Source organism: Oncorhynchus masou, chromosome 29 (assembly GCF_036934945.1).
Source record: "Oncorhynchus masou masou isolate Uvic2021 chromosome 29, UVic_Omas_1.1, whole genome shotgun sequence".
In the NCBI taxonomy this organism is placed as follows: Eukaryota; Metazoa; Chordata; class Actinopteri; order Salmoniformes; family Salmonidae; genus Oncorhynchus; species Oncorhynchus masou.
The window spans coordinates 76,317,341-76,330,185 of NC_088240.1; the positions used below are offsets into that span (position 1 = coordinate 76,317,341).

At 43.2% G+C, this 12,845-nt stretch overlaps 1 protein-coding gene across 2 annotated transcripts in view; it reads left to right on the plus strand.

The window, feature by feature from the left end:
• LOC135520576 (chromodomain-helicase-DNA-binding protein 4-like) overlaps nt 1-12,845 on the plus strand; it is a 43,531-nt gene that overhangs the window by 29,072 nt on the left and 1,614 nt on the right. The window contains exons 28-40 of one of the 2 annotated variants that reach the window (XM_064946223.1): nt 3,697-3,886; nt 4,451-4,537; nt 7,978-8,069; nt 8,290-8,423; nt 8,534-8,678; nt 8,795-8,951; nt 9,926-10,029; nt 10,126-10,372; nt 10,464-10,520; nt 10,607-10,780; nt 10,910-11,018; nt 11,711-11,843; nt 12,062-12,257. In XM_064946223.1, the coding sequence (XP_064802295.1) occupies nt 3,697-3,886; nt 4,451-4,537; nt 7,978-8,069; nt 8,290-8,423; nt 8,534-8,678; nt 8,795-8,951; nt 9,926-10,029; nt 10,126-10,372; nt 10,464-10,520; nt 10,607-10,780; nt 10,910-11,018; nt 11,711-11,843; nt 12,062-12,257 (1,825 nt within the window). The remainder of the gene's footprint in view (nt 1-3,696; nt 3,887-4,450; nt 4,538-7,977; nt 8,070-8,289; nt 8,424-8,533; nt 8,679-8,794; nt 8,952-9,925; nt 10,030-10,125; nt 10,373-10,463; nt 10,521-10,606; nt 10,781-10,909; nt 11,019-11,710; nt 11,844-12,061; nt 12,258-12,845) is intronic. The other variant, XM_064946224.1, reaches the window with a different exon arrangement.

Sequence of the window (12,845 nt, forward strand, 5' to 3'; positions counted from 1 at the left end):
GTGTGTTAGTTAGTATACGAGTTCTTCCATCATTGCTAACCTGTGTGTGTTCCTTAGTATACGAGTTCTTCCATCATTGCTAACCTGTGTGTGTGTTAGTTAGTATACGGGTTCTTCTATCATTGCTAACCTGTGTGTTAGTTAGTATACGAGTTCTTCCATCATTGCTAACCTGTGTGTGTTCCTTAGTATACGAGTTCTTCCATCATTGCTAACCTGTGTGTGTGTTAGTTAGTATACGGGTTCTTCTATCATTGCTAACCTGTGTGTTAGTTAGTATACGAGTTCTTCCATCATTGCTAACCTGTGTGTGTGTGTGTGTGTGTTAGGTTGTATACGAGTTCTTCCATCATTGCTAACCTGTTTGTGTTAGTTATTATACGAGTTCTTCCATCATTGCTAACCTGTTTGTGTTAGTTATTATACGAGTTCTTCCATCATTGCTAACCTGTGTGTGTTAGTTAGTATATGGGTTCTCCTATCATTGCTAACCTGTGTGTGTGTGTGTGTGTGTTCGTTAGTATACGGGTTCTTCTATCATTGCTAACCTGTGTGTTAGTTCGTTTATGAGTTCTTCCATCATTGCTAACCTGTGTGTGTGTGTTAGGTAGTATACGGGTTCTCCTATCATTGCTAACCTGTGTGTGTGTGTGTGTGTGTGTGTTAGTTCGTTTTTGTGTTCTTCCATCATTGCTAACCTGTGTGTGTTAGTTAGTATATGGGTTCTCCTATCATTGCTAACCTGTGTGTGTGTGTGTGTGTGTGTTCGTTAGTATACGGGTTCTTCTATCATTGCTAACCTGTGTGTTAGTTCGTTTATGAGTTCTTCCATCATTGCTAACCTGTGTGTGTGTTAGGTAGTATACGGGTTCTTCTATCATTGCTAACCTGTGTGTTAGTTAGTATACGAGTTCTTCCATCATTGCTAACCTGTGTGTGTTAGTGTATGAGTTCCTCCATTATTGCTAAGCTATGTGCGTGTTAGTATACAAGTTCTTCCATCATTGCTAACCTTTGTGTGTGTTAGTATACGAGTTCTTCCATCATTGCTAACCTGTGTGTGTTAGTTATTGTACGGGTTCTTCTATCATTGCTAACCTGTGTGTTAGTTAGTATACGAGTTCTTCCATCATTGCTAACCTGTGTGTGTGTTAGTTAGTATACGGGTTCTTCTATCATTGCTAACCTGTGTGTTAGTTAGTATACGGGTTCTTCTATCATTGCTAACCTGTGTGTGTTAGTTAGTATACGGATTCTTCCATCATTGCTAACCTGTGTGTGTTTGTGTATGAGTTCTTCCATTATTGCTAACCTGTGCGTGTTAGTATACGAGTTCTTCCATTATTGCTAACCTGTGTGTGTTAGTTAGTATACGGGTTCTTCTATCATTGCTAACCTGTGTGTTAGTTAGTATACGAGTTCTTCCATCATTGCTAACCTGTTTGTGTTAGTTATTATACGAGTTCTTCCGTCATTGCTAACCTGTGTGTGTTAGTGTATGAGTTCTTCCATTATTGCTAACCTGTGCGTGTTAGTATACGAGTTCTTCCATTATTGCTAACCTGTGTGTTAGTTCGTTTATGTGTTCTTCCATCATTGCTAACCTGTGTGTGTGTTAGGTAGTATTCGGGCTCTTCTATCATTGCTAACCTGTGTGTGTTAGTTCGTTTATGAGTTCTTCTATCATTGCTAACCTGTGTGTTAGTTCGTTTATGTGTTCTTCCATCATTGCTAACCTGTGTGTGTGTTAGGTAGTATACGGGTTCTTCTATCATTGCTAACCTGTGTGTTAGTTAGTATACGAGTTCTTCCATCATTGCTAACCTGTGTGTGTTCCTTAGTATACGAGTTCTTCCATCATTGCTAACCTGTGTGTGTGTTAGTTAGTATACGGGTTCTTCTATCATTGCTAACCTGTGTGTTAGTTAGTATACGAGTTCTTCCATCATTGCTAACCTGTGTGTGTTCCTTAGTATACGAGTTCTTCCATCATTGCTAACCTGTGTGTGTGTTAGTTAGTATACGGGTTCTTCTATCATTGCTAACCTGTGTGTTAGTTAGTATACGAGTTCTTCCATCATTGCTAACCTGTGTGTGTGTGTGTGTGTGTTAGGTTGTATACGAGTTCTTCCATCATTGCTAACCTGTTTGTGTTAGTTATTATACGAGTTCTTCCATCATTGCTAACCTGTTTGTGTTAGTTATTATACGAGTTCTTCCATCATTGCTAACCTGTGTGTGTTAGTTAGTATATGGGTTCTCCTATCATTGCTAACCTGTGTGTGTGTGTGTGTGTGTTCGTTAGTATACGGGTTCTTCTATCATTGCTAACCTGTGTGTTAGTTCGTTTATGAGTTCTTCCATCATTGCTAACCTGTGTGTGTGTGTTAGGTAGTATACGGGTTCTCCTATCATTGCTAACCTGTGTGTGTGTGTGTGTGTGTGTGTTAGTTCGTTTTTGTGTTCTTCCATCATTGCTAACCTGTGTGTGTTAGTTAGTATATGGGTTCTCCTATCATTGCTAACCTGTGTGTGTGTGTGTGTGTGTGTTCGTTAGTATACGGGTTCTTCTATCATTGCTAACCTGTGTGTTAGTTCGTTTATGAGTTCTTCCATCATTGCTAACCTGTGTGTGTGTTAGGTAGTATACGGGTTCTTCTATCATTGCTAACCTGTGTGTTAGTTAGTATACGAGTTCTTCCATCATTGCTAACCTGTGTGTGTTCCTTAGTATACGAGTTCTTCCATCATTGCTAACCTGTGTGTGTGTTAGTTAGTATACGGGTTCTTCTATCATTGCTAACCTGTGTGTTAGTTAGTATACGAGTTCTTCCATCATTGCTAACCTGTGTGTGTTAGTGTATGAGTTCCTCCATTATTGCTAAGCTATGTGCGTGTTAGTATACAAGTTCTTCCATCATTGCTAACCTTTGTGTGTGTTAGTATACGAGTTCTTCCATCATTGCTAACCTGTGTGTGTTAGTTATTGTACGGGTTCTTCTATCATTGCTAACCTGTGTGTTAGTTAGTATACGAGTTCTTCCATCATTGCTAACCTGTGTGTGTGTTAGTTAGTATACGGGTTCTTCTATCATTGCTAACCTGTGTGTTAGTTAGTATACGGGTTCTTCTATCATTGCTAACCTGTGTGTGTTAGTTAGTATACGGATTCTTCCATCATTGCTAACCTGTGTGTGTTTGTGTATGAGTTCTTCCATTATTGCTAACCTGTGCGTGTTAGTATACGAGTTCTTCCATTATTGCTAACCTGTGTGTGTTAGTTAGTATACGGGTTCTTCTATCATTGCTAACCTGTGTGTTAGTTAGTATACGAGTTCTTCCATCATTGCTAACCTGTTTGTGTTAGTTATTATACGAGTTCTTCCGTCATTGCTAACCTGTGTGTGTTAGTTAGTATACGGGTTCTCCTATCATTGCTAACCTGTGTGTGTGTGTGTGTGTGTTCGTTAGTATACGGGTTCTTCTATCATTGCTAACCTGTGTGTGTTAGTTAGTATACGGGTTCTTCTATCATTGCTAACCTGTGTGTGTGTGTGTTCGTTAGTATACGGGTTCTTCTATCATTGCTAACCTGTGTGTGTTAGTTCGTTTATGAGTTCTTCCATCATTGCTAACCTGTTTGTGTGTTAGTATAGGAGTTCTTCCATCATTGCTAACCTGTGTGTGTGTGTCCAGGAGGAGGAGGTGCAGCGTGAGGTGATTAAACAGGAGGAGTCAGTAGACCCAGACTACTGGGAGAAACTGCTGAGACACCACTATGAGCAGCAGCAGGAGGACCTGGCCCGTAACCTGGGAAAGGGCAAGAGGACCCGCAAGCCTGTCAACTACAACGACGGCTCTCAGGAGGAACGAGGTAGTAGACGGGGTACAGAACAGCGCTGCACAATGCAACCTTTTTTTAAACTACTCTGTGTGTGTGTGTATGTGGAGGTGTGTTTATGTCTGTGGTAGGTAGGGTGTGTGTATCTTTCATGTTATGTTGGAGCATGTGAGTGTGTTTGTGTTTGTACTAAATATTTGTCCATGTCCCATCTCTGTCCTCTGTGTTTTTTTTGGTGTTTCTAGTAGTATTCTAGGATTAAGCATGGGCATGATGTTTCCTTGTTACTGTCTCAGTACTCTCTCCTGTCTGTCTCTAACAAGATTAGGGTCAATTCCAATTCAGGAAGAGAATTGAAATTCAATTCATGTTCAACAATTCATGTTTGCCCATTGACAAGAAAGTGACCCCAACCTTGTTAATGTCTTTGGTATTGACTAGTTTAGTTTTCTTGTGAAGTTGGTTGAAGTGAGTTTCTGTCTATGTGATTGTATCTGTTCTTCACTCTCTCTTCCTTCTCCCCTGAAAACAGAGCGGTCTGTTTCCTAAAACTCTCTGATTGGCTAATCCTGTCTCTTCCCCTCCCATCTCTCCCCATTCTATATGCAGATTGGCAGGAGGATCAGTCTGACAACAACTCAGATTACTCTGTGGCCTCAGAGGAGGGAGATGAGGACTTTGATGAGCGATCAGAAGGTAACAAACACTTTTGTCATGAATTCATATTGGTTACAGGGCATTCGGAAAGTATTCAGACCCCTTCACTTTTTCCACATTTTGTTACGTTACAGCCTTATTCTAAAATCAAAAAATGTCCTTCATCAATCTACACACAATACCCCATAATGACAAAGCAAAACAGGTTTTCAGACATTTTTGCACATTGATTAAAAAAATAAAAAAACATTTACATAAATATTCAACCCTTTACTCAGTACTTTGTTGAAGCCCCTTTGGCAGTGATTACAGCCTTGAGTCTTCTTGGGTATGACGCTACAACCTTGTCACACCTGTATGAGGGGAGAAACTCCCCATTCTTCTCTGCAGATCCTCTCAAGCTCTGTCAGGTTGGATGGGGAGCGTGACTTGTTTATGACTTGTTTATTGTGTTATTGGCTTGTTTATTGTTTACTCCATGTGTAACTCTGTTGTTGTCTGTGTCACACTGCTTTGCTTTATCTTGGCCAGGTCGCAGTTGCAAATGAGAACTTGTTCTCAACTAGTCTACCTGGTTAAATAAAGGTGAAATATATCAAATAAACATTTTCAAAGAGAAGAATGAGAGAAATGCTCCAAATACAGGTGTACCAAGCTTGTAGCGTCATACCCAAGAAGACTCAAGGCTGTAATCACTGCCAAAGAGGCTTCAACAAAGTACTGAGTAAAGGGTTGAATACTTAAGTAAATGTGATATTTCCATTAAAAAAAATTTTTTTTTAATACATTTGCAAGAATTTCTCCAAACCTGTTTTTGCTATGGAATATTGTGTGTACATTGATGAGGGGGGAAAAACGAATCTGTTTTAGAACCAGGCTGAAATGTAACTAAATATTGAAAGAGTGAAGGGGTCTGAATACTTTCCGAATGTACTGTATGAGTCTGTGTATGTGCAAATAAATGAATCTCTGTATGTGCCAGTTCAAATTAGTGTTTGCTTGTGTGTTTTCCTGCAAACGACAGAAAGTGAAAGTGTGTGCATTTGTGTGTGAGAATGAGCGCGAGAGGGAGCAACTGATTCTGTCAGCCAGTTGTAACAGATGCCAATTAAACGATAATAATATGAAACTATTCCACACATCAAGTGTAAGTAAGCAGAAGCACAAACCCAATACTTAATGGCCAACGGCAGTTAGAAAGGGCGGTAAGCCCTAACTACTGATACAGGGTTAGATATTTGTTCATCCCCCTAATGGTTCATTTAGGATCGGGGATAGAATAATCTGATTATAGATCTGTGGTTAAGGTCAGTTCTACCAGGAGTGTTACGAAGCTGTGTCCCATGCTAACGTCTTTCAAACGGCCCCTACAGATTATACAGAAACAGACTAACTCCTGCATCGACTTGTAAGAGAGGGCAGCAACATGGTCAGAATATATCAATTCTGTACAGTGAATCATCCATGTTCTTTTTCAGGATCTGTTCAAATTCTTATTTTGAGGTTTATAGTGTGGTGCTCATACATAGAATTAGAAGAAACTGTTGAAAGCACCTATGATGACGTCTATTCTTTGAGTTTATGGATATCCAATCATTGTTAAGATAATATATGAATGTGGTCAACATGACATTTGGTTAAACTACAAGTGTTTTGAAATGGAAGGGTTGCAGGTTAAAATGCTGGTGTAGAATACCTTTTCCTTTACATTGTTGGAAAAACATTTTCATTGATTAAATTCACACAAAAATCCAGGACATTTGTGTGTATGTATTATGTAAGAAATAAAATATATATTCTATATAAAGAAGTGTTTTGGTGGCAAAACAATAATTAATACGATGTTAGTCAGAAATGTGACATGCTGTGGTCTGGGTTCAAACCATTGATCTATTGATTGAACGTCAGATGAGTTACCGATTACGCCGCCGTGGTAAATGAAATAGTAATGACTGCAGATTTCACCCTGAGTGAGCGACTCTAAATCCTGTCATAATTGTAAATATTTCCATGCTAAACGGTAAACACATTGACAGAAGATGAATCGGGAGATGTCCACTTGCCTCAGTTGACGTTCGCATCACAGAACATTCAGAGCGGATTTTATTACAGCGCGACAGATACAGTAGCTACTCGCGGTTACGTTTTTCAATATTGAGGTGTTTCTTTCGATCATCCGACCGCTTCGATTGCGACAGTCAGTGAGTGAGTGCTCTTTCAAGATCAGATATATCGAGGAGTAGCAGCATCGTCTGTGAATATGATAGCTACTAATTCAATTCAAAGGGCTTTATTGGTATGGGAAACATATATTTACATTGCCAAAGAAAGTGAAATAGAAAATAAACAAAAGTGAAATAAACAATAAAAAAATGGACAGTAAACATTACACTCACAAAAGAGCTGAAGGAATAGAGACATTTGAAATGTAATAGTATGGCTACATACTGTGTTGTAACGATTTGCAAATAGTTAAAGTTAGCTATTAGTTAGCAAAACCGTTTACCGTTTGCAACTGTTTGAGACTGTTTTCTGAGGTGTGAACTAATGATACACACAGTTTCCTCCTTGAGACTGTTTTCTGAGGTGTGAACTAATGATACACACAGTTTCCTCCTTGAGACTGTTTTCTGAGGTGTGAACTAATGATACACACAGTTTCCTCCTTGAGACTGTTTTCTGAGGTGTGAACTAATGATACACACAGTTTCCTCCTTGAGACTGTTTTCTGAGGTGTGAACTAATGATACACACAGTTTCCTCCTTGAGACTGTTTTCTGAGGTGTGAACTAATGATACACACAGTTTCCTCCTTGAGACTGTTTTCTGAGGTGTGAACTAATGATACACACAGTTTCCTCCTTGAGACTGTTTTCTGAGGTGTGAACTAATGATACACACAGTTTCCTCCTTGAGACTGTTTTCTGAGGTGTGAACTAATGATACACACAGTTTCCTCCTTGAGACTGTTTTCTGAGGTGTGAACTAATGATACACACAGTTTCCTCCTTGAGACTGTTTTCTGAGGTGTGAACTAATGATACACACAGTTTCCTCCTTGAGACTGTTTTCTGAGGTGTGAACTAATGATACACACAGTTTCCTCCTTGCGCTGAGTTTTTTTCAGCAAGTTCACTGATGATGCAGCAACAATGAATCAATTAATGTCTTTTTGAATCTCTTATCATGTCATATTCTATGGTACACTATTTCAAATAGGTCTGTCTGCAACTTTTATCTGCAATTGGTTGTAAAAATTGCAAAGGCTTGCGAAAACAACATCCGGTAGAGGGGTAGAATAGCACACAATTCCATGCTGTTTTGAGGGGTCATTCAATCAAAATCTCATATAGTGATGTATGGAGTTTACCCCAACTCTATTGCAGGATGAATTGTGTGTGTATTTTCTGTGTGTGAGTGTAGTGTGTGTGTGTGTGTGAGACTAACATGACATGACCTGTGTTTCTCCCTCCAACCAGCCAACTCCCGCAGGCCAAGCCGCAAGGGGCTGAGGAATGAAAGGGACAAACCGCTGCCCCCCCTGTTGGCCAGAGTGGGAGGCAACATTGAGGTCAGACTGCGACTTCTATCAGTCTCTCATCGTCTGTCACTCTCAAAATAAAAATCAACATTGTTCTCTTCATATCTTCCTCTACAAGCAGTCTTTTCTTTCACTATGTCTACTTCTGCCTGCACATTTTCCTCTCTCTCTTTACCACTTGTCTTTTGTCTCTTTCAGTGTGTATGTTGCTCTAACCACCCCCCTCTCTCTCTCTCTCTTTCTCTCTTAGGTGTTGGGCTTCAATGCGCGCCAGAGGAAGGCATTCCTGAATGCAGTGATGCGCTATGGGATGCCTCCTCAGGATGCCTTCACCACCCAGTGGCTGGTCAGAGACCTCAGGGGGAAGTCTGAGAAAGAGTTCAAGTGAGTCTGTGTGTTAATGTCTATGGTCTATCTATTTGTGCGTGTGTGTGCAGTCTTTATGTGTGTGTGTTCCCAGGGGTCCTTATAACAGTATTCTCTCTCCCTCTCAGGGCGTATGTCTCTCTCTTCATGCGTCATCTCTGTGAGCCGGGGGCTGACGGAGCGGAGACCTTCGCTGACGGGGTTCCACGGGAGGGGTTGTCACGACAACACGTCCTTACTCGCATCGGCGTGATGTCATTGATCAGGAAGAAAGTAAGCAATGTTGTTTGTTTACAACATTTGGTATTTTTTCTGATCAGTCATTGGTGTTATCAGTTGATCATTTGTTGTTTTGTTTTCATCTAATTGGTGAATGTATTGATGTCCAGGTGCAGGAGTTTGAGCATGTGAACGGCCAGTGGTCCATGCCCTGGATGATGGAGCTAGAGGAGAACAGGAGGCTGGCAGCCATCGCTGCTGGAGAGGATGTCAAAACACCTTCTACTGGAACCCCCGCTGACACACAGCCCAACACCCCCGCCCCAGGTACACACACACACACACACACACACACATCCCAACACCCCCGCCCCAGGTACACACACACACACACACACACACACACACACACACACACACACAGCCCAACATCCCCGCCCCAGGTACACACACACACACACACACACACAGCCCAACACCCCTGCCCCAGGTACACACACACACACACACACACACACACACACACACACACACACACACACACACACACACACACACACACACACGCAGCCCAACACCCCTGCCCCAGGTACACACACACACAGCCCAACACCCCTGCCCCAGGTACACACACACACACACACACACACACAGCCCAACATCCCCGCCCCAGGTACACACACACACACAGCCCAACACCCCTGACCCAGGTACACACACACACACACACACACACACACACACACACACACACACACACACACACACACACACACACACACACACACACACACACACACACACACACACACACACACACAGCCCAACACCCCTGCCCCAGGTACACACACACACACACACACACAGCCCAACACCCCCGCCCCAGGTACACAAACACACACAGCCCAACATCCCCGCCCCAGGTACACACACACAGCCCAACATCCCCACCCCAGGTACACACACACACACACACACACACAGCCCAACATCCCCGCCCCAGGTACACACACACAGCCCAACATCCCCGCCCCAGGTACACACACACACACACACACAGCCCAACATCCCCGCCCCAGGTACACACACACAGCCCAACATCCCCGCCCCAGGTACACACACACACACACACACACAGCCCAACATCCCCGCCCCAGGTACACACACACAGCCCAACATCCCCGCCCCAGGTACACACACACACACACACACACAGCCCAACATCCCCGCCCCAGGTACACACAAACACAGTAAGATGAAAACATACTCAATCATTCTCACGCTCCCTTTGTCGCTAACAGAGGACCTCACTAAGTCTGAAGACACTGGCAAGGAGACAGAGGTAAATAAGGAGGGAGAGGCAGAAAAGGACTGCAGGGTGCACAGCAAGACAGAAGACCCAGAGGTGAACATTATTTATTACATTATACTGCACCCTCCGCCTAGATTGCGATGTCATCCCATCACTACCCCAATCCTGACCCCTTTTTCCTCCTCACAGATTATTGAAATCCCAGACGAGATGGAAAAACGATCTGAAAGGAAAGAGGCAGAGGGAGAGTCCTCCACCACAGAGAACGACAAAGAAAAGAACAAAGACACAGAAGAGAAGGAGGATAAAGAGACTGAAGAGAAGGAAACCAAGGAAACCCAAAAGGAGACGGCAGACAAGGAGAACGATTCCCCCACTGAGGTCAAAGGTGAAGGGTCAGAGGCCACAGCAGTGTCACAGGAGGCCAAGCCAAAAGGTCAGTCGGGAAAGTCAGCGTGACACAGATATTGTATTAAGGTCATGTCTCCTGTGGTTGTGACCCCTGACCTGTGTTCTCTCTGTTATAGTGGAGGAGAGCAAAGAGGAGAAGATGGACACCAGTCCTCTTGCAGAGGACAAGAAAGGTAGGTTCTTCTGTTCCTTACACTCATTTATGCACACACACACGAACAAACATATGGTGCTAACCCAGTATTCTTCCTCCCTTCAGAGCAAAAAGAGGAGAAAGATGGTTTGAAGAGCGAGGAGTCTGGCAAGCTGCAGAATGGAGAGAACAGTAAAGAAGGAGTGGCAGCAGCAGCGATGGCGGTGAATGTGAGTGAGGAGAAGAAGAAGGCTACCAAGCAGAGGTTCATGTTCAACATCGCAGATGGAGGATTTACAGGTACACACACAGATCTAGGATCAGCGATCCCTCCCCAACTCCCTAACCTTATCTAGTAACCATTGGGGGCAGGGGGATGCAAACTGTCATTTGTTCATTTTCAGTCTCTCTTAACATCTCTCTCTCCAGAGCTCCACTCTCTGTGGCAGAACGAGGAGAGGGCGGCGACCGTCACCAAGAAGACATTTGAGATCTGGCATCGTCGCCATGACTACTGGCTGCTGGCCGGCATCATACAGTATCCTTTCACTCTGTACCAACGTCACTCTGTACCAACGTCACTCTGTACCAACGTCACTCTGCACCAACGTCACTCTGCACCAACGTCACTCTGCACCAACGTCACTCTGTACCAAGGTGTCTCTGTACCAAGGTGTCTCTGTACCAAGGTGTCTCTGTACCAAGGTCTCTCTGTACCAAGGTCTCTCTGTACCAAGGTCTCTCTGTACCAAGGTCTCTCTGTACCAAGGTCTCTCTGTACCAAGGTCTCTCTGTACCAAGGTCACTCTGTACCAAGGTCACTCTGTACCAAGGTCACTCTGTACCAAGGTCACTCTGTACCAAGGTCACTCTGTACCAAGGTCACTCTGTACCAAGGTCTCTCTGTACCAAGGTCACTCTGTACCAAGGTCACTCTGTACCAACGTCACTCTGTACCAACGTCTCTCTGTACCAACGTCTCTCTGTACCAACGTCTCTCTGTACCAAGGTCACTCTGTACCAACCTCACTCTGTACCAACCTCACTCTGCTAATCAAAGTGTGGAGGAGTAGGTTATTAGTTGGATCAGGTATGTTAGTGCAGGGCTGGAACTAAAACCGATAGGACCAGGGTTGGAGACCACAGCACTACTCAGCAGGATGTCAGAGGTTTGGTGGGAGGACTGTGAATCATTATGATGTCATGACCTTTGACCGTGGCGCCTCTCAGACACGGTTACGCTCGCTGGCAGGACGTGCAGAGCGACGTGAAGTATGCTATCCTCAACGAGCCCTTCAAGGGGGAGATGAGCCGAGGAAACTTCCTGGAGATTAAGAACAAGTTCTTGGCCAGAAGGTTTAAGGTGCGCTGAGCTGGCGGGATGTTTCTGGCTGCTTCTGTCTATTGGAACACACTCTCTCTGTGTTCTGTTGAGCCACCCTCTCTCGCACTGTTTCTTTCTTTCTGTTAATTACTCTGTTTACCTCTCCCCTCTCTCCTCCTGTCATATCCCTTCCTTCTCTCTCTTTGCCTCTCTCCTCCTCATATCCCTCTCATCTCTGTACCCCCCTCGGACTCTAGTTGTTGGAGCAGGCGTTGGTGATTGAGGAGCAGCTTCGCAGGGCAGCCTACCTGAACATGTCTGAGGACCCGGCCCACCCCTCCATGGCCCTCAACACCCGCTTCAGTGAGGTGGAGTGTCTGGCTGAGTCCCACCAACACCTCAGCAAGGAGTCCATGTCAGGGAACAAGCCTGCTAACGCAGTACTGCACAAAGGTAGTGTTGTGTCTTCACTATGGATTAACTGATATTTCACATGCTATTGTATCAAATCAATTTTCTGTCATTAATATTACCTGATTAAACTAATCATAGAAACGTAATTAACTAGGAAGTCGGGGCACCACAGAAGAATGTTTATAGAGCTGTTGTAAACTCTTAAAGATGTGGTAATCTTTTATAGCAATAGCAGTGAATTATTAAACGTAACCTTATTCAGTCACATCTGAACATCGTAAAATGATTTGTTATCTTCACGAACCCTGTCTAAAAAATTGAATCAGCAATTACAAAATGTAGTTTAATTATTTATTTACTAAAAATCACACAGAATTCCATATACACAGGATGGATCATACATTGATGACTAATTATGTCCTAATAATTTGCAAATAAATTCATTAAAAATCCTGCAATGTGATTTTCAGGATTTCTTTTCTTCTCATTTTGTCTGTCATAGTTGAAGTGTTACAGACCTCATCTTTTTAAGTGGGAGAACTTGCACAATTGGTGGCTGACTAAATACTTTTTTTGCCCCACTGTATATGCACATTCTAGCTTTTATGGCTGAGTAGCAGGAAGTTT